At 38.4% G+C, this 21491-nt stretch overlaps 1 protein-coding gene and 2 long non-coding RNA genes across 8 annotated transcripts in view; 2 read left to right on the top strand and 1 right to left on the bottom strand.

Annotated features, from left to right (window-relative positions):
• Nucleotides 1-13392, bottom strand: part of LRRK2 (leucine rich repeat kinase 2) — a 138447-nt gene extending 125055 nt beyond the window's left edge. For 3 of the 4 annotated variants that reach the window (XM_011233109.3, XM_034645423.1, XM_011233110.3), the window contains exons 1-5: nucleotides 13094-13392; nucleotides 12742-12827; nucleotides 7977-8086; nucleotides 5616-5704; nucleotides 1645-1779 (exon numbers count right to left, since the gene is read on the bottom strand). In XM_011233109.3, the coding sequence (XP_011231411.1) occupies nucleotides 1645-1779; nucleotides 5616-5704; nucleotides 7977-8086; nucleotides 12742-12827; nucleotides 13094-13247 (574 nt within the window). In that variant the 5' untranslated portion in view covers nucleotides 13248-13392. The remainder of the gene's footprint in view (nucleotides 1-1644; nucleotides 1780-5615; nucleotides 5705-7976; nucleotides 8087-12741; nucleotides 12828-13093) is intronic. The other variant, XM_002925834.4, reaches the window with a different exon arrangement.
• LOC117796685 lies at nucleotides 12908-14554 on the top strand. The gene is made up of 3 exons (XR_004621293.1): nucleotides 12908-12998; nucleotides 14164-14265; nucleotides 14378-14554. It is a non-coding gene; the product is annotated as an uncharacterized LOC117796685 (long non-coding RNA).
• Nucleotides 14555-19825: 5271 nt separating this feature from the next.
• The window catches only part of LOC117796809, a 92218-nt gene continuing 90552 nt past the window's right edge, over nucleotides 19826-21491 (top strand). For all 3 annotated transcript variants that reach the window (XR_004621483.1, XR_004621482.1, XR_004621481.1), the window contains exons 1-2: nucleotides 19826-19868; nucleotides 20997-21188. This is a non-coding gene — a long non-coding RNA (uncharacterized LOC117796809). The remainder of the gene's footprint in view (nucleotides 19869-20996; nucleotides 21189-21491) is intronic.

The raw sequence follows: 21491 nt of genomic DNA, 5'->3' as shown, positions 1-21491 counted from the left end.
GTGAGGAGTATCATGGAACTTTCTCATTTTATAGAGCAGTTTCCACAGTATACTTTTAAATTTTGCAAAGTCACTTTACAAGTGCCAGTAAGTCCCAGGGTACTTGATAGTCCTAGAGAACTCAGAAATTTTTCTACTCTATTTATAACCAAAATACTGTCAATACTGACAATATTTCTATTGAATAAGAGCTTCCTTTTAACATTCCCTGGTCCTTCTCCATATGTCCTGGATGGGTCCCACAATGCTGGTCAGAGAGTGATGTTAGCCCTTCTTCCATCAATAAGAATGTGCCCTTAAACTGCAACACAGAAGATGACAGACCTGTGAGACAATGGAACCTCACTCAAATCTGCCCGGTTCTTATCAAAAGCTTAGTTGCAAGATAAAACATTTATAGAAGATATCCAAAAGACATGCAGTTCCTTGATTCCCCACTCACAGTAAACCCTTTTCTCTGCCAAGCCCATTCATCAGAGAGCTGGGTTCCAGGACCATGCTGTTCTGACACTTGAGAGAGTCTCTTCCACTGAAATACACTTTGTACTCCCTATAAAATGTGTGCACTTTATCATCTCACCCAGGGAAACCCAAGAGAGTATTTTCCCAGGTCTCCCACGACTGATCACTTCTCCTGATAAACGGATTTATTTTTATCTCAAATAACTTTGTAACAAGCAACCTTTAACTCTTTTTTGCCTGACAGGAAGCAGAGAACCAGATTTCTGGTCCATGCCTTGACAAGGATACAGGACCTGGAGTCACTAGTCAATTTAACCAGGCTTTATATTATTTTCCCTTCATGCATTTTCCTCACCCATTTTTTTTCTCTAATGTATTATAAATATCTGTAAGCTGTTTAAAGTCTTTTTGAAATGAGACAAGAATTAAATAGTAGGTGTTGATTTATTCCATTCCTGGAGGGGCCAGAAACTCGAGTAGCAAACTGATCTAGACACAGAACCCACATAAGTTATTCTTATCCTAAACCTCCAGCACTGTTGATTCTCATAATGATTCAGAAGGAGCTCTCAAAAAATGGTGGCAAATTGAACAGCAGTGGTGGTAACTAGTTGTGTGCCCACAGGCAGGTTGCCTATGTCACCTCTCTGATCTATTCCCTCATCAAGTCAGTGGAAGGAGGAACGGTTCCAACCAACTCCAAAATTACATGATTATCTCTGTTATCAATCTTAGTCTCATGAGATAAAATACATATTAGTCTTTTTCCTAAGGGACACTCTGCAAACCTCCTGGTTCTTCATACAGAGCCTTTAACGATTTCTAAAATCCCTGGAAATGACTCAACATCATAAATCCAAATTTAATCTATGCTCTGACTTCACAGTTCTATTTTCTTTTCTTTCTTAACACCTACACATCCGGTTTGCAAAGTGAACCTCAAGTCTTGTCAAGCAATGGAAGAAAGTCTACTACAATAGCATAATTTATAACCCATGAATGAAATTTGTTCCACAAAACAAGCGGTATTTCTGAATTAACCCCATTATTTATCCTTGACTGACAGCCCCCACGTCCTCATAAATAGTAAAATTTTAGATACCTTTTTATCATAATTATATTCTACTTTTCCCTTGCTTCTTATGTAGATATGAAAATAGAGAATCTGATGTGTTTAAATACCTCTTTCAAACAGCATACGTAAAGCTTTGCATCCAAGTTTCTGGATTTCGTCATTGGCTGAAAATGTGCGCATGGCATCAAAAATTAACAAGAAAATATCACTTTCTTCATCCAGTATCAGCAAAGTGATTTTGCCTATTTTGAAAAGAACAACATGCCCCAGATAAATAGCTTTTTTAACATTTAGTGTGTTGGTTTTTACATGAGGATTATGAATGGTTTGTGGACTCTTCTTTTTGATAAACCACTTGATTACCCCAGATGTTAGACCTATCAAGCTCTACAATCTTTCTAAGTGAAATAAATTCCCAGTACACTTTACTATAACTCTATGATTCCTAATCAATACCTGCAGCCAAGGCCTTTTGCTCTAAACTCCTGAAATGTATTTCTATCTGCCTCTTAGCACCATCTGAATATTCCATGGGCACCCCATATCTAGCCGCCTTCTGTTCCCTATCTTCTTCAATGATACCATCATCCAAGTTGCCCGAGAGAAACTACCAAGTCATCTTCCTTCTTGCATCCTCCCTTCCCCTCTTTGCACATTCTGCCCAAACAAGGAATCAACTCGTCACCAAGTCTTTCAAGTCTATCTTCTAACTAATCTTGAAAATTCCCTTTGAGGTAGCAGCCCCCCCATTCCTATTGCATTCAGAGCCTCATCATCTCTCACTTGGAATGCAAACACAATTGTTTAATGCTCTGCTTGGCCCAAATCCTTCCCTAACTAATTTATCCCCTGTATTATATTTCTAACATAAATGTGAGGCTGTATATCCCTTCTGAAATCTTTTAAGGTCTTTTCATATTGTTCAATCTGTCAAACACGACCCTTCACAAACTGACTTCATGTATCTCATCAGCCCCCTCCCTCCATGCACTGCCTCGACTCCAAACATGCTAAACTCCCTACTCATGACTCAACATTTTCTTTGATATCCCTTCAACTTGCACTAGCTGCATGGAATGATGCCCTTGTCCTTTCCCACTCCAAACATATTCCTGCCATAATGTGAGAAATAACCACACACAGCACCTACTATGTCAATAAAAACAACAGTACTGGAATAGGGGCAGTAGTAATAGCAAACACTTCTCTAGCATGTAACATGTCATACACGCCTTGAAGCAGTTCACTCCAACACATGTAAAAACTCACCATGCCCTATAACGTAGGCACAATTCCCATTTTAGAGATAAGAAAACTAAAGCACGGAAAGGTTATTAAGTGACCCAAGTGACTTTATCCAAGGTCCAACAACTAATAAGAGACAGAACTGGGTTACTTAGGCAGTTTATGTCCATGCTCCTAAGTTCTTTGAATGAGTTTAGCTACTCTCTTCTCTATGTCCCTGTAATGCTTTTTATCACATCCCAGTTATAGTCCTTTTCTGATTAAATTGAAATGATTGGTGCCTGTGTGGCTCAGTCGGTTGAATGGCCAACTCTTGGTTTCGGCTCAGGTCATGATCTAGCAGTCGTAGGATCCAGTCCATGTCCAGCTCTGCACTGACTGCAGAATCTGCTTTGGATTCTCTCTCCCTTTCACTCTCCCTCCAGCTCACGCTTTCTCTCTATCAAATAAACAAGTAAAATATTTTAAAAATAAAAAAATAATAACTTGAAATTATTTCTCACACTACTATTTTTTTTAAAGATTTATTTATTTATTTGCGAGAGACAGAACATCCGCTCATGAGTGAGGGGAGGTACAGAGGCTGAGAAGCTTCAAGCAGACTCCCTGCTGAGTGGGAAGTCCGAGGTGAGGTGACGCTGGATCCCACAACCCATGAGACCGTGACCTGAGTCAAAATCAAGAGTCCGAAGCTTAACCATTCTGAACCATCCAGGTGCCCCTCTCACACTACTTTTTCTGTCTTTCCCTGTGCCGTCCAATTCAGGAGTCATTAAGCACATGTGGCTTTTAAACTCAAATTTAAATTAATTAAAATTTAGTTTCCCACATTTCAAGTGTTCAATAGCCACATGTGGCTACTTGCCATGCTATTGAAAGGTGCAACATTTCTTTCATTGCAAAAAGTTATATCGGGCTGTGCTGCTGGACTGTGCACTTCTATGTTGTAGGAATTTTGCCTCATATACCCTAGAGTTCTCTGGAGACCAGCACGACAGTAAGTGCCCAATAGCTATTAAATCCATTAACTAACAAGCCAAACAAAAAAAAAAAAAAAAACAATCTATAAATTAACATTTAAAAGTATGAACTCTAAAACGCATTAAAAACTTTCCTAACAGCACAAAATTCTAAATGTTACATGGAAGATACTAAATAAACCAGTGTTTTCAAGACACATGTCAGATTTCCTAATTGTCTGCACATTGCTGACTTCAATATATTCCAGTGTTGGGAGATTTTTCTAATTCACAAACTCTCAGTTTCCTATCCATTGCAAATGGAGAACAAAGGAAAAAGAAAAAAAGGCTTCTAAGGATGGGTTTCAAATAAATCATGGTTAAGACCCGTTGGTGCATCCCATTAAGTATTTTAATAATAGGCTGTGGTAAAGTGGTGAGAACCTTCTGGCCTTTCGTACTCCTGTCCCTTTATACTCTGATCTTCATCGCCCCCCCCCCTTTCTCTTTCTCCTATCCGGTCTTCATTACTTAGTAGGGCCAAAGAGCACATTTAAAATCTTACTACCTCACAGGTCCCAACCCTATCATGCCATCTTCCCAGGTATCTGCAACTCTATGCATGCTGTTCTCTTGGCCTAAAGCACCGTCTACCACTTTGAGAGGGAAAACTGCTCCCTATCATCATGACTAGCTCCCCTGTGAGCAGCCTTTCTTCTGAGAACCTTAGATAATAGCAAGTGTCCGTCAGAGCAATGATCATAACTATGGCACCGTACCAAGATTCTTTGTTTTCAGGTCCATGATCCTCCACGCAGAAGTGTCCTCAAGGAAAGAACCTGATATGTGGACTCAGACCCTGGTTCTACTAGTTACTGGCTGAGGAAACCTCTTTGTGTTTCCATGTCCCTCACTAGAAAACTGAGATCAAATACTTATCTCAAGAGATGATTTGAGGATTACATTTTTAAAAGCATGTGAAGTATTTTACAAGTGAAGCCTCGCATCTAGCAAGTATTCAAAAAACAATGCTATGTATTTTTAAAATATTACTATTATGTCACATCCTAGAACATACAGAACACATATTAGTGATATAATGGAGGAAGATATAATAATGCCAAGGACAGGGGCGCCGGGGTGGCACAGTTGTTAAGCGTCTGCCTTCGGCTCAGGGCGTGATCCCAGCGTTCTGGGATTGACCTCCGCATCAGGCTCCCCTGTTGGGAGCCTGCTTCTTCCCCTCCCACTCCCCCTGGTTGTGTTCCCTCTCTCGCTTGCTGTCTCTCTCTGTGTCAAATAAGTAAATAAAATCTTTAAAAATAATAATAATAATAATAATGACAAGAACATGTACGGCCAACAAGCTAATGGGAATGTAACATGTGGGACCAGATTTTGGGAGCAAAGCTGGGGACAGAAATTAGGTTTGGGAATAATTTATAAAGGTGATGCTTAAGGCCAAGATATTTGGTGGGATTTCTGAGGGAAAAGGAATAAAGAAAAGAGATAAGGAGAAGGGCACCTGGGTGACTCAGTTGGTTAAGCATCCAACTCTTCGTTTCTGCTCAGGTCATGATCAAGCCCTGCATCAGGCTCTGTGCTCAGGATGGAGTCTGCTTGTCCCTCTCCCTCTGCTCCTCCCCCCACGCACTCATTCTCTCTCTCTTTCTCTCTCTCCCTTCCTCAAATGGATAAATAAAATCTTTTAAAAAAGAGAGAGAGAGAGAGACAGAGAAGGAGAGAACGGAAACAGAAAGAAATTCAGAAATTACTGATATTTAGGTTATATCATATTCTTATATTTTAAAAAGACATTAAAACATTTTTTTTAATTTGAGTCAACATTAAAAATATACATACGTATGTATTACCTGAAGTTAGAAGGAGATCTAAGGCCTTCAGTCCGACTGTTAACAGGTTTACACTGGCATTATGAACTGTTAGCATTTTAAGAATCAGTCTGTAATTAAAAACAGAAATCAAGGTAAGAGTGAATTATCATACCTAGATGTTTGCGTTTTTAGATATTATGCTTCACTCGCCTATATTTTTATTCATTTCATTCTATTTTATTCCCTAAATTGAAGCTCTTGCGCATTTTTCTTCCATTAAAACTGAGCCAAACTTATAACAATTAAGAGGGAAATATTACATCTCAATTAAAAAGTTAAAACTTTTTTCTCTGAATATTCAAATTCAATTATTAACTACTTTAACCCCACTCCATATATCTAAACTATCATGAGATCAAGCCCATTTTTATATTTGATATAAAGTGAATTAAATGTTATGCATGCTGATGTATTAAAATATAGAGAGATGTAATAAAGATGTTAGTTTGTACATATAAATTAAGAACCCATGTGAATATTTAAATTATTGATTTTTACTAGCTTTGAAAGCGAAATTGACATTTTATCATAGTGAACCTAATACATCAACAATATTCGATTAGTTCAAATTCATTAAATTTAAGTCTCTGAGTTAATCAGTTCTAAAATATACTGTCTTTAGTCTATTTCTACCTAGTGGTGGTTAGCTTTACATCATTTGAAGAAGACAGAGCCTGGTGACATCCACAGATTCCCCAGAAACTTGCCACATGGTCCCCAGCTGGCAAGGTGAGGAATTGAAACCCTGTCCCTCTACTCAGTCAATTCTCCTCCAACCCACATTGCCATGCATCATATCCACTATTCCTGACTTCATCTCCACATGAGATTTCCTCTTTAGTACTATAAACCTTTGGTGGAAGAAAGTTCTTGAAGATCAGAAGGTTATGTTTTACGATAACGTTTGCTGGGAATGACCTAAGAGGCTCCACTATAGACAGAGTGTGTCTATCATGTTCACACTACTTTAGGCCTAAAGTAGGAGTACAATAAATATTTGATGAACAGGGTGAATGAATGAATGAGCAAATGAGTGAATGCATGGCTGAATGAATGAATGAGGGAATGACTCCCTACAGAAATGTTTATGTAATTTAATTTGAACAGTGTGTTTATACTAGAATATGACTAGATGAGTTTTCTAAAACTCCCTAAGATTATAGGTTGCTAATCTTTGGGGATTTTGGAAATCCTCAGCCAAACCAAGGGACACATAACATTTCAATTACTAATTACAGTTATAGTTTGTATCGTTCCTCATTAAATGCTGCATACTTTAGAGGTGACTCATAGAGTTTCAGAAATTGAGATGAGAACATACATTAACTGTAAATTTTTCAAAACACTCTTTAGATCATGGAAACTGAAGAACAGCAACACATAAAAACCAAAGATGGAAAAACGAGTAAGCACAGACATAGTCACCTATGAACAAACAGCTCTTATGTGTTTAAATCTGCAGCTATGGCTGGTACTAATAAACAAGACAGAGACGTAAAATTTAGTTTTGCACAAAACACGTTTTCCACAAGCGATATGTCTTTGGAAACAGTAGGTTTTCACTTCTCTGTGGTAAAGAAAAATCACATTAGGTATAAAGAACACCTAAAGTTAATAAGAAAAGATAATTTTTAAATGTCAAGGAAAAAAGTTATACAAAAAGGATTTTCCTGGAAACACCTTTTTAGGAAATTTTTTTGTTAACTAATTACGGTTAAAGAAGTGGTCTCATCTATGAAGTCATTATGTTGCAAACCACAGTTACATAGATGGGAAAACAGCTATCAAGATTTGACTGCAGATGGGCTGAAAGGTAGTTTCCTCTTTTTTCTTCATTTTGAAAGCTGTGGTTTAAGCACATAAATATATATGTATGAATATATATATGTGTGTACTTTTTAAAGACAGTAAAGCATAAACTTCTGAATTACTACTTACAGAACCAAATTTTAGTGCCCATATTTTTTTTTAAGAACTAGTAGTTTATATCAGTTCTACTATTAAAAAGTAAAAACTTTTGTTGGTTTGAATTCATAAGTAATCATCAAAAATCTACAACCTAAACAATTGTGCAACTGCATTATTACATTATTAAAATAATAATAATAGCACCTGACATTCTACTTCAAAAGTCAGTTTTCTAACTCAATTAGATAATATACTCCTGAGTTGAAAGAAAGCTCTATATATGTAAGTCACTGATTTGAGAAAAAATGTCTGTATTTTGGAGGATTTTACCAGATTTGCTTGGATTACAAATACATGATATATCAAGGGTGGGATTGTCATATGTATGGATAAACACTTAAAGATTTGTTTTTACATATCTGTCATACTTACTGGTGAACCCCAAGTACTTCCCAATCACGTCCAATATCTTGAGGTCCCATTAAGCTTTGCATTGTATTTGGACAGATTTCTATCAATTTACAAAGAAGTGACCAACCCACCTGAAAGCAAGAAAGGCAAATATTCACATTCTTTAAACATGCTGAAAGAACATATTCAGTCTCTTCATTCTTAGTGGAATAGGTGACTACCTATTTTTAAATATTTTAAAACAAAATGACATCCTAAAATGCTTACTGAGGAAAGCAAGCCATATATTTAAAATACATCTTTCTCCAAAAATCATACCAAAAGGGCATACAAAAAATATTAGAGCATTTCTGAATGATGACGTTAAGAGATGTGCCTATTATCTAGATAAAAAGAAATTAAATAAAATGAAACACAAAAAATAGTTTCAGAGGACACACCAAGATTTTGAAGTACAAGATTGTTAAGCCACATCTACGTGACAGAATTTCTTTTAAATACTTAGGATTTTAGGGGTGCCTGGGTGGCACAGTTGTTAAGCGCCTGCCTTCGGCTCAGGGCATGATCCCAGCGTTCGGGGATCGAGCCCCACATCAGGCTCCTCCACTGGAAGCTTGCTTCTTCCTCTCCCACTCCCCCTGCTTGTGTTCCCTCTCTCGCTGGCTGTCTCTCTGTTAAATAAATAAATAAAATCTTTAAAAAATAAAATAAATACTTAAGATTTTAATTTTAGGGGGGAAAATAAGTGGTTAGGAATGGAAGCTAAAAAATTTTTTTTAATTAAAAAAAAAGGAATGGAGGATTAGGGGAAGTTGGAAATTTTGATAGCAAAGTAAGTAAGTTATTAGGAAGACTGCTCTGCAGGCAGGGTAGCTAGAATGACTGGCAGAGAAAAGGAACTGTCTGACCAGGGTAACATCTGGTACAGGAAAAAGAGAAAGGCACTATAAGAAAGAGAGGGGGTAGAACTTCTCAATGGGTCCCTCTAGGTTTCTTTAGAACATCCAAATATGAGTTGATGAGATGTGGACATCAAAAGTATCCCTAGACTTTTCCCCATTTCCAAATGAAATATGATCTTACTGATGCATGGTAAATACAATTTTTTTCAGTCTGTTTACACATGATGCCAACTTGAATAAGTTGCTCTTCTGAAAAAATACAATTTTTAAACATACACCTTTTTAAAAAATATGGTATTGAGTTTCAAACTAGAGATTAAATTTAACTTACGCTTTCTGTCGTATATTCCTCTCTAAATGTAAGGAATCTTCCATCCTTTCTATTATATTACAGAACTAGATTTGTTATAGTCAGAAAAAAAACCCAAACAAAATAAAAAATGTATAAATACATAGCATCTAGAGATTAATGAAAACGTGTCTAAGTAGGATGTGTGATAAAACCGACATAGGAAGCCTGACAGCGGGATGCACTGCCAGAATTACCCAGGGAAAGATACAGTATAGAAAAGGTAGGACTTGAGCCAGATTTCAAAGGAATTAGAAACGTGGTCATTCAAAATAGGGAAATGGAAGCCTCTGAAAGTGCTAAGCTATGAGGAGAATGAGGTACCCGGTGATAAGGACAGTGCTGCAGGGCAAGGCTCCTGCAAGACAAGGCCAGACGCAGGAGCCCAGTGACGCAGAGCTGAATGGCAAGGTGAGCGTTTCTACGCATCCAGTAAGGAATAATGGCACAAGTCTGTTGTCTACAAGAATAAACAAGGGCTACTTCACAAGATCAGAATGATTACACAAGATCTCTTTACGATATTATTCCTGAATCTTTTCTGAATTAAGCATGAATTGCTTTACTCTGTCATTACATCCTTTTACATAATTTCAAATTGCTTGAAAAGGCAGCAATTTCTGACAGCTATTTTTACCTATATTTAAGTAGGACATCCTCCTCCACGTAAGCTGAACAGACATTGACAATCCAGCTGTCATAGAAACCAGCTATTTTCGTGCTTTCATAAAATACATCGAGACTTTTTCCCCAAGTATTTCAGAAAATAACATTTGGAACAGCTTCCGGTGGGAAATAAATCATAAGTCACATAGGATGCTCTACTCATTTCTGTACCTGCATGACTGACTCAAGGAGAAAACCTGTTCTGTTTTGGTTGGTGAATAAGCAGCATCAGTAATTGCTTTGCAAAAGAACTGAGGCAACTGAGCCTCTATGATTAAACGGAATCGCCGGCAGCAGAGCAGAGGTAACAACTGATCCATTAATCTTCTCAATTAAAAGCTTATCTTTCAGAGAGAAGGTTCCTATCCTGCCCAGTTATAATACAATTAAATTGGTAGTTTCACGTTATTAAAATTATTCTGGAAACTCAAGCATCTAATTAATGCACAATGGGAAAGAGTCTAGGGGTTAAAGAAAATTTTAGTCACTTTTATTTATTTCGTTCTCTTACTTCAAAGGTTGAAACTGTGAGGATAAAGACAAGTAATATAAAATTGAGGAGCACAGAGAAATGATGGGATGACTTCCAGAAAAAGGAAACTACAGGACAGCTAGCCTAACTACTCATTCTCAAAAGACTGTCATTTATTACGGAGCATTAATAAAATATAAAAAGACCTTAAAATACAAATTCAGAGTCTGGAATATCATGTTAAATGAACTCTGGAAAGAAACCTTAATATTTATTTTTTAACTTACCTTACCTTCTTAAATTCATCATTCAGAAGTTTTAATTCAGCACTTCCAACTAACCCAAAATATAAAGCATTAAAGGATATGTATACTAATTACACCACAAATATGAAGAAATCTGAAGGGAAAAAAACACTTTCTTTGAAGTGCAGTATTAAAATATCAGTAAAGAGACCCCTTTCTACATCCGTTTGATAAGACCAATGATAATTAAAATTGATAATGTAGTTGTGCTAGCATGGCCACAGCACTTGTAACAAACCATTGTGCTTCTTCCTTGCATGAAAAGCTTGTGAATTCAGAATGTATGATGGAAAGAGATTTTGAAGGTAGGTGAAGACTTGAGTCCTGGCTGTCATGAGCTCTGTGGTCCTGAATGAGCTACTTAACTCTGAGGTTAAAAATGTCCAGTGAGATTTCTGAGAGAGCAGTGAGATTCCAGTGAGAATCAAACGATGTAAGACACACAACGCATTTTGCAGACGAATACATGTATGGTGCTGAAATGAAGAGTTCTATTTCACTAAATAACCAAATCAAAAGACAATTCCTTATTTTCTTGCACACTTTGTCTCTGGTATCCACTGGCCAAGATATTAAGTGACATTCATAGCTACTCCAGACAAACATGTCCAGGCTTAGACTGCTTCTAAAACAAAGAATGAAGTGGTGGGTCTGCTCCAACCTCCCCTGGGTTCTCAAGTTCAGGACAGCCTCCTCTGGACCCTGCACACCAAGCCCTCCAAGGGTCCTGTGGGTTCTGAGTGGCACCCAGCTGGGGAACTCTCTCTATACCAACCAAGGAATCCTCTCTATACCAAGCAAGGAATAGAGGTTGCCAGACAAGGCACTTCTGAACACCAAAGCAGAGGCAAGGAAGAAGGGATGATGTAGGAGGAGAGCAGCAAACACAATGGGCCAGCTTTCAAATGTGACTCATATTTCATGGGCAAAATTCAGACTCGATGCTAAAAGGAACAGTGCCTTTACCATGCCTCCCACCTTCTCATGATTTTGTTTCCTCACTCCCTGAAAATCAAGTGAGATGGGAAATACTTCAGTTGAAGAAAAAAAATAAAATAACCATATATCCCAGATACATATTCTCATATAAAAGAAACTAGGTATATGGTTCACAGAGACTAGTCATAGCTCGATACAGAGATGAACATAAAGATGAAGGCAGCAAGATAGAGATTTGGAGATCCAGATAATTCTTACTTCTGTCTAGCCTCTCCGGTATTAAGAAACACTGGCTTTCTGACTACACCTTGATAGAATTCAAAGTTCATTTCTCTTTCCCTTCAGGGCCCAACAACATGCAAATGACTGATTTCAGTTCTCTAGATCTCAAAACCTACAAAGGAAGTTAATACATTAGGCAATAATTTGTTTTGACTGTAAATCATCCTTAACTATCACCTTAGGACTCTTTTTTTTTTTTAAATATATTTAAAGTATTTGACAAACTTCTGTGTTTCGTACAGTACAGGTTCTAAGTTTCACTTTTATATTCAGTTCATATGAAAAGAGTTGAAAATACAAATATAAACTTATAGGAGAATGGTAAAACATCACTTTTTTCAGACAATACAAGGAACACTATAACTAAAGGCCAGAAATCTGTTTTCAAATTAAAAAAAAAAAAAACTTTAAAACTATGAGAATTTGCCAGCTACTTCATTTTATTAATTTAATTATTATTAATTTTTATTACTGTTAATTATTCTCCTTTCCCAAACTACTTACAATGGTGTCATCTCTAGGACATGCTGTACATTGGTAAGATTCTTAGAATGATCTGATTAAATGCCGATGAACTCATCTAGCCAATAACAGAACTAAATCTCAACCCCTGATTATTTCCCGCCCACCAACAACCATATATTGTAGGTCCGTTGCACAAATTGACTTCTACAAAACAATTAGGGAGCACTTAGTGGGCCCTTTTACATCATTAACATTTGATAATGATTTGACAACGCTTCCTTCTTAAAAATCACAGTCTGTGGTTTGTGAAGCCGAAAGTCAGAGATAACCCAGAACTTCTGGGCACAGAAAAACATCTATTTCCAAAGAGAAAGGGGAATGGGCGACATGAAAACAACTCCTTTACCTGCTGTACGCTAGCGACTCTCATATACAAGTCCAAGACGATCAACACAGGCACGTGGACTTTTTTGCCTTGAAATAACTTGGAGGCTGGAAAAGAAGGGGGTGAGGGAAAAGAAGCAAAGTCACGATTCACGCACCCCTCTTGGGTCTGAAACGGGGGAGGGGGGGGAAGCAAAAGAAGTGAGCGCAAGACCCTCCTAAAATTCTCAGCTCCTTTCTGCCCTAAGGAGTAGAGAGTCTGGCTTCTCAAGAGTCCAGGTTTGTGCAGCTCCGAAGTGCGAGGGAGAAAGTTTGCAAAAGAGGCAGGGGGGTTGGGGGGGTGGGGAGGAAAGAGTTTTCTTGCGAATGATTACCGTGGTCGGCGTACGTGAACACCAGCATATCCTCCAGAATTTGGACCAGGGTCTCTATCTGTTTTCCTTCCTGGACATTGTTCAGCCTGACTATCAACTTCTTCAGAGTTTCCTCGTCCTCCTCCTCGCACCCCTGACAGCTGCCACTGGCCATGATGGACTCTGCTCCAAACCGACCGTCCCTCCCTGACGAAGGCCGGCTGCCCGGGGAGGGGGCGGGGGCGCCGCCGCTGCCCGCGGGGACGAGCACAGTTCACCGCCGGCAGCCAGCGCTCCCCGCCGGCCCCATCCGCACCCACGCCCGCCTGTTTATGAGGAAGGCGGCGGCTGCCCGCCCTGCGCTGCCCTCCCTCTTCCCAGCCCTGCTCCTCTGCTTCCTCCTCCCCCACCCAGGCTCCAAAAATGAGCTCAGTGGCCTGCGCCAGGCTCGGGCGAGGGAGGGCTACGCCGGGCAGAACCCGGGCGGGCCGGCGGGTCGCGGCTTGAGCTGGGTCCGGCCGGGGTGACCGTGACCGTGGCCCCCGCGCCGGCCCAGGCCCGGTCCCCGACCCCCGGAGAGCGCTGCCCGCTCCGGTTCGCCGCGGCGGCGCGCGGGGAGTCGTGCAGGAAGAAACTGACTCAGCGCCCTCGGCGGAGTCCGCAGGCCCGGAGCCCCGCAGCCGCGGCGGGAGGAGGCGCGCGGTCGGCAGCCCGGCGGGCCACCCGGCCCGACCCGCCAGCCGGGGCTCCTCCAGCCCCGCGGAGGGTCTGCAAACTAGGAAAAAATTAAAAATGAAAGCCGCCGCCTATCTCCAGATCTAAGAATAGAAATCTGGGCGTTGGGAAAGGAGGACACCGCCCAGTTGGCCCCTTTTAGGAAAACCTGTTCTTTAGAGTTCCCCCTATAGGGAAATGAATAATTTCCCCCCAAGGATGGAGAGAGATTTTTGCAATCAACACGTGCCCAGCTAAAGGCTTTTTTCTGTGGTTGCTGTGGCTTTTGGTAGGGGAGCAAGTAATCCCCCCCCCCACTTGGTTGGCCAAAAGTCCTCTAAAATTAACTTTTGAAAATTTGCGTTTGCACTCCGTAGGATCTTGAGAATTGGGGCACACCAAAGAATAATCAGTTCTCAGCGCCGTTTAAAGAGAAACACGGGGTAAACGAAAAGATGAAAAGTGGAAAACCAGAAAAGGTGAAAGACACAAACCTAAACGTTGTTCTCTTGATATTTAAAATTACTTATGTGTCTATAATCCTAAAGTTAAAAAATAAAATAAAAAGTACCAAACTAATGTGTTTTTCAGGAAGAGAAACCTAAGCAGGAGCCACTGTAGACACGGCTGGACAAAGACAGCTGCTGCCTTCAGATTATTTGTCCTGGGGGTATTTACAAAGGAGAGAATTGGACTAAAGTTCTACTTCACAATATCAGTTGGCTTGTTTTCTCCTCTCTTGCCTTACCTGATTATAATTCTGAAATGCGTGAGACAACTACTTGCCCTTCTTTTGCTAATGAGGACATTGAGATTTAGTGTTGATAAGAGAAGACTATTGTCCCAGTGACACAGATAGGAAGTTGCTGGCGGTGACTGAAACCCAGGTAGATCTCTGAATGAAGGTTCTTCACACTCTTATCACTTTAATCAAAATGAATGAGGCTGCCCTAACACATTACATTAGTAAAACTGCACATTCTAATTCAACCTCTGTATTGTGAATATGTTCTGTTGTCATAAAAACTTTTTATCTTTTACAGGCACGTGCTAAAATTTACAGTTGAAATGACAGAATGGGTAGGATTTGCTCCAGAGTAATGCCCTGGTGGAGAAAGGGGTGAAACGGGTGGTGGTAGAGATGAAATAATACCAACTTTTGAATTGATAATTGCTAAACATAGGTGATGGGTTCATGTAGTCTATTGTACTACTTGCTCCGCATACGTTTTCCATAATGGAAACAAAACAAAAAACCCTCAACCTTGTTATTTTTATTGTACCAGCAATATATCCTTTCCTAACTGGTTTCTGAATTTGTCTCAACTTCTGACTAACCAATCAATATCTCAGACATTCCTAAGAATTCTCCCCTCCATGCCTTCCTTCCTTTTCCTCTACATACGTTCCTCCTCCTCACAGTCTACTGGATATTTTCTTACAAAAAATCAAAACTAGCTCCCTTCCAAAGAAAAATAAATCTAAGTAAAAAGGTGTCTCTTCTTGTCCTCAATTCTTTTATCCACCTGTTGACTACTTCCTGTCTGCTCTATATTAGCCAGATTGTGGGTAGGCGATATGGAAACATGAATTCTCTTGGGAGCATTCTGTCCAACTACCTCAGTGGTCAGGCAAAGTACCCTCTTAGCTTTCAAAAATGTTAAATTGATTAACTAAAATCCCAAGACATATTAACTCTGCAGATAGATAATGAGACTGAGAAGGAAGGCTACAGGCAAAAATTCATGATAGAGGTAGTGTTCAGTGGAGAATAAAATGGTGCTGAAACGTTTGGCTAACTTCCTGAGAAGAAAAGAAAATAACACGAACATTGCTAATTACAGCAAACATCAAAACAAATTCTACGTGGATGAAAATGTTAAATGAAAATGATTTTAAAAACAAAATATGGATTAATAGCTATTCAATCAAGATTTTATGAGGAAACAAAAAAATAAGAAAAAAACAGAAGATTAGTATATCTGGCTCCATGAGAACTTAGATTTTCTACAGTCAAGAAAAAAAAATGAAAGTAAAAAGCAAAGGGCAAACTAAAAAAAAAAAAAAACAGGTGCAGCATATATGACAAAAAACAAACTTAATCTTTCAAAAGTTCTTACAAATCACTGGGGGGTGGGGAAAGAGAAGACATTCCACAGATAGCCCAGGAGAAAACTGGGTTAAAGTTCTGAACAGGAAATTCACTGTAGACAATAAGAAAAATATGTTCATAATTATACAAAAAGTGTGTTCCTAAACGTTAGTAACATACAATGTAGTTCTCTGTGTGTGTACAATAACAATAATGACTAAGAGAGAAAACTTGGGAATAGATCTAACAATATTTTTAAAACCTTTATGAAGAAATTATTAGACTATATTAAAAGGCATTAACAAGGCATAAATAAGTGGATAGACCATATCAACTAATCAGAACATTAAATATCAAAAAGATGCTAATACTCCACAAAGTAAAACAAACAAACAAACAAACAAACAAAAACTGTGCAAGTCTAATGAAAATCTCAGCAAAAAATTTTCATAGATTTCAGCAAGAATAAAGGGCCTGGGATAGCCAAGACACTTTTAAAGAAGGGCAAAGTGGGAGAATTGCCCAATTAGACATTGAGTCAGGACCTCTATTACCTTTTGTCAATGTCCCGCTGGGATCGTGACCTGAGCTGAAGGCAGACGCTTAACGACTGAGCCACCCAGGTGCCCCAAGCATCCAACTCTTGATTTCGGGTTGGGTCATAATCTCAGGGTCATGATCTCTGGGTCATGAGATCGAGCCCTGCATCAGGCTGCACACTCAGTTTAAGATTCTCTCCTTCTCTCTCTGCTCATGTTCTATCTTAAAAAAAAAAAAAAAGGAAAACATAGTCTAGTTTTTATATGAACAAAAGATATAAAAAATTTACAGAAGAGAAAATATCATTAAACTTGTCAAAAGATGCTCAACCCACTAGTAATTGGGAAAGTGCAAATTAAAGCCATTCTGAGATACCATTTCACACCCTTCAGACTAACTAAAAATGTAAAGTTTGATGCTACCAATGACTGGGTGGAATGTGAGGCAACCAAAATACATACACAGAACTGTAGAAGTGTAAATCCAGACAATCACTTTGGACACCAATATGGCAATACCTAGTAAAGCTGAAAATGTATGTATCCTATGACCCAGCACTTTCTCTCCAAGGATATGCCATGGAGACACTCTCACATACGCACAAGGAAAATCGTATTAAAATGTTCAGTGCAACATTTTTTGCTTATAATGAAAATGAAAACCACTTGAATATCCATCAACACTTACATTGCATATGTTCATATAATGGATTTGTATAAAACTGTGAAAATTATTGAACTAGAGCTCCATTATCAACACGACTAAATAGCAAAAAATATAATACTAGGCTTTTAAAAGTTACCATAGGATACATATTCTTTTTTTTAAATTTTTTTTAAATTTTATTTATTTGACAGAGAGAGACACACTGAGAGAGGGAACACAAGCAGGGGGAGTGGGAGAGGAAGAAGTAGGCTTCCCACTGAGCAGGGAGCCAGATGCAGGGCTGGATCCCAGACCCTGGGATCATGACCTGAGCCCAAGGCAGAAGCTTAATGACTGAGCCACCCAGGCGCCCCTAGGATACATATCCCACTGTAATATCAATACTCTAATGTTATAAAATGTACAGCGTTGCATATACTTTAGGGATATATACATTTAAAGTTCACAGTACAAAAATTATACATGGGAATAATAAATTCTAGCTAATGGTTATCTCTGGGGAGAGGAAAGTTAGAAACACATCCAAGAAGAATTGGAGGCTACAATTATATCTGTAACCTTTTTTTTCTTAAACTTATTACTGTGTACATGGAAGTTCATTATATTATTACCTATATTCTATATTTCTAACTTATAATAAAAATAATCAGGTGTATCAACTTCATTAGTGCTCAAAGAAATAAAACAATGGATTACTTCATTTTACTCACCAAATTAACTAAAAAGTCTTTGAAATTTGTGTGGGAGTTTATACATAAGGCAATAAGAAATTGTTCATAACATAGAAAAGTATGACATAAAATGACAGAATTTTGATCCAAATTTTGCAAACATAATCAAGAGTACATGCTTAATGAAACTGCTGAAAGTAGATAAGATAAACACATGTGTAACAGGGATTCTTGTTAGGTGATAGAATTCTAAGTGATTCTTACGGTCTTTATATTTGTCTGTGCTTTTCAAATTCTCCACAGCAAATATGTCTTATAACAAGAAATAAGACAAAGTAATTTACAAATTATAATTTTTTACCTTAAAAGTAGAAACCTTATTTGGAGAATATGACTTACCACACTAATAACTAGAAGGCAAAGTATTTTATATGGCACAAGCAAAACAGGAAAATGCAAACTGAAGTCCAGTGGACTTACTGGATAGATGCTATAATTCAAAAGTCTACAAAGCCCACAAATCACAACCCAAGTAATGTAGCCTGGTTCTCAGAAATACTTCATGATGCTGTAAATTCCATGAGGGCATCTTGGGTTTTATTCCATGCCCACACTCCAACAAAACAATCCCTGGCACAGAATAACCATTCCATGAATTTCTGGTACTTGGATGAATAACTGAAAAAATGGAAATGGCAGACCAGAGGAGAAAAATGATCTTCCCGAAGTCATCACGAAAAGGCAGAACTGAACCATGTGACATCGAGTTCTCAGACTCTCAGTCCAGACTTTTTCCATCACTTTGCTTTTCTTAGGTGAGTTTCATTAAACCGGAGCTAGGCTGTCTAATCACTGAACCTGCAGTTACCCTCTATCATCTGTGCCTTATTTATACAGAAAACAACTTTCTCTTCTGGTTTCTGAACTAAAGACAAAAATTACAGCTGTGCTCATGATGTGATATTCTCCTATCATTTGTAGTAATCTCTCATTACAGTCAAATCTGATTTACTGTGAGATTACAACAGCAGAGGATCTGTAGTCTTCATGCTTGGTTTGCTCAGGAAAGCAGTCTCCCAAATTTATATGTTATTATTATATCCTCATTTAAAATGTTTAGAAGTGCATATGTATATTAAGAGGATCATAGAAAAATAAGAACAGTATCATAGAAAATGAATCCAGTATCTATTTCACCCCAAATAGATCATTGCCTATATGATGCTGGGCATATTACAGGTGATCAAAAATACTTCTTGGGTTAAATAAAATAAATTATTGGTCATGGTTCTTAATCTCTGCTGGTAAAATAATTAAAATAATGACATGATGAATCTTTATTATTATATTTTTTATAGGAAAAAAGTGACTGGAAATTTGTTTCTAGGAGCAACATTGTTTTTACAACTCGATAAATAAATGGTATCTTTAGATCATAGTTTCATATCCCTAGCAAAGCTAGTTATAATGTAAAGGCATATACATGCTTGAGTTCCAAATGAAGAAATGTATATCAATCATATCTTTCACCACTAGTACTAGTTTCTGGAAAATTTAGATGGTTATCCTAAGTGGATGATTTTATTTAAATCTGTTGTAAAAGGTACACCTGGGTGGCTCAGTCCTTAATCATCTGCCTTTGGCTCAGGGCGTGATCCTGGCGTTCTGGGTTTGAGCCCCACATTAGGGGAGCCTGCTTCCTCCTCTCCCACTCCCCCTGCTTGTGTTCCCGCTCTCACTGGCTGTCTCTATCTCTGTCAAATAAATAAATAAAATCTTTAAAAAAAATAAAAAAATAAATCTGTTGTAAAAAGCACACATCTTCCTACACTATTAAAACTTTTATTGCTGAATTAGTTTACAGTTATTTTTGGAGATTAATAAGAAGGCAAATTTAGACTACAAAAACAAGCATATTTCAGGATTTTCAGTCATTAATCAACAATGACAGTAGTCTCCCTTTATCTGCAGTTTCAGTTACCGGTGGTCGTCCTTCTGATGACTCATGGGACGGTCGATAGCCACCTAATGCTACGACACACGTCTGCGTCATTCACCGCACTTCATCTAGTCCGTGGACATCTTAACCTCTCACATAAGCTCAAGAAGACAGGTGAGTACCGTACAATAAGATATTTTGAGAGAGACCACATTCACATAACTTTTATTTCAGTATGTTGTTATAACTGTTCTATTTTACTATAGTTATTATGCTAATGTCTTACAGCACCCAATTTATAAATTAAACTTTATCATAGGTATGCATGTATGTATGTATAAAATACATAATATACAGGCATACCTCAGAGATATTTCAGGTTCAGTCCAGACCAATACAATAAAGTGAATATTGCAATAAAGTGAGTCAAATTAAATTGTTTCCCAGTGCATACAAAACTTATGTTTATAATATATGCAGTCTAGTAAGTGTGCAATAGCATAATATCTTTTAAAAATGTACATAGCTTAATTAAAAAATAATTTTTTGCTAAAATATGTTTACCATCAGGGTGCCTGGGTGGCTCAGTTGGTTAAGCATCCGGCTCTTGATTTCAGCTCATGTCATGATCTCAGGGTCATGAGATTGAGCCCCATGTTGGGCTCCATGCTGGGTATAGAACTTACTTAAGATTCTCTCTCTCACTCTCTCTTTCTCTCTCTCAAAAATAAATAAGTAAATAGATAGATAGATAGATAGATAGATAGATAGATAGATAGATAAAATGTGTTTACCATCATCTGAGCTTTCAGCAAGTTATAATCACAGATCACCATAACAAATATAATAATAATGAAAAAGTTTGAAATGTTGGAGAATTACCAAAATATGACATAGAGACCTGAAGTGAACATTGGAAAAGTGATGCTGGTGGACTTGCTCTTTGCAGGGTTGCCACAAACCTTCAATTAAAAAAAGAAGGGGGCGGCGCCTGGGTGGCTCTGATGGTTAAGCGTTTGCTTCTACTCAGGTCATGATTTGGGGGTCTGGGATTGAGCCCTATGTGTGGCTCCCTGCTCAGTGGGGAGCCTGCTTCTCCCTCTCCCTGTGCAGCTACCCCTCCTTGTGCTCACTCACTCTCACTCTCTCTAATAACTAAATAAATAAAATCTTTAAAAAGTATCTGTGAAGCACAGTAAAACAAGGTATGCCTGTATACAGGGTTCAGTATTATTTGTGGTTTTAGCCATCCAGCCTCTGTATCATACACCCACTGAGTTTGGGCTCTGCTTTGTGTATTAGGTACCCAAAAGACATACCCTCTACTCTGAAGCCACTTGCAGTCTAGTGAAACCAATTTCCAAACAATTGTGAAGCAGTACAATACAGTAATTGTTCTAATGGGAGAAAGAGAAGGATTAGGACTACATGACCAAAGTCTGAGAATTGAAGAATTCACCATGAGGAGTCAAAGAGGAAGAAGTGACCCAGGAGGTACAGTGAGGGGGGTAAGAGGGAAAACAGGGGGAGAGTGGAGGAAAGTATGTAGGGGAAGTGTTTACCAGTAAGGTCAAGAGCAGGAAAGACTTAAAGGTGCCCTTTGGATTGGGTAACACCGGAGAACAATTCTGCACAGCGGTGAGCTTTAAAGCACACCGCAGTATGCACAGTGAGCTGGGAATGGGAATGCGTAAGTGTTTTACAAGTGGTGTTAGACCTTAGTTATTGTCTCAATATTAATGAGCCGTTAATTTTCACTTTGCAAGTGTCTGTAAGACGATTCAGAATCTAATTCTT

This window comes from Ailuropoda melanoleuca, chromosome 16, assembly GCF_002007445.2.
Source record: "Ailuropoda melanoleuca isolate Jingjing chromosome 16, ASM200744v2, whole genome shotgun sequence".
Lineage (NCBI taxonomy): Eukaryota > Metazoa > Chordata > Mammalia > Carnivora > Ursidae > Ailuropoda > Ailuropoda melanoleuca.
This window is presented reverse-complemented; position numbering and strand designations above follow the sequence as displayed.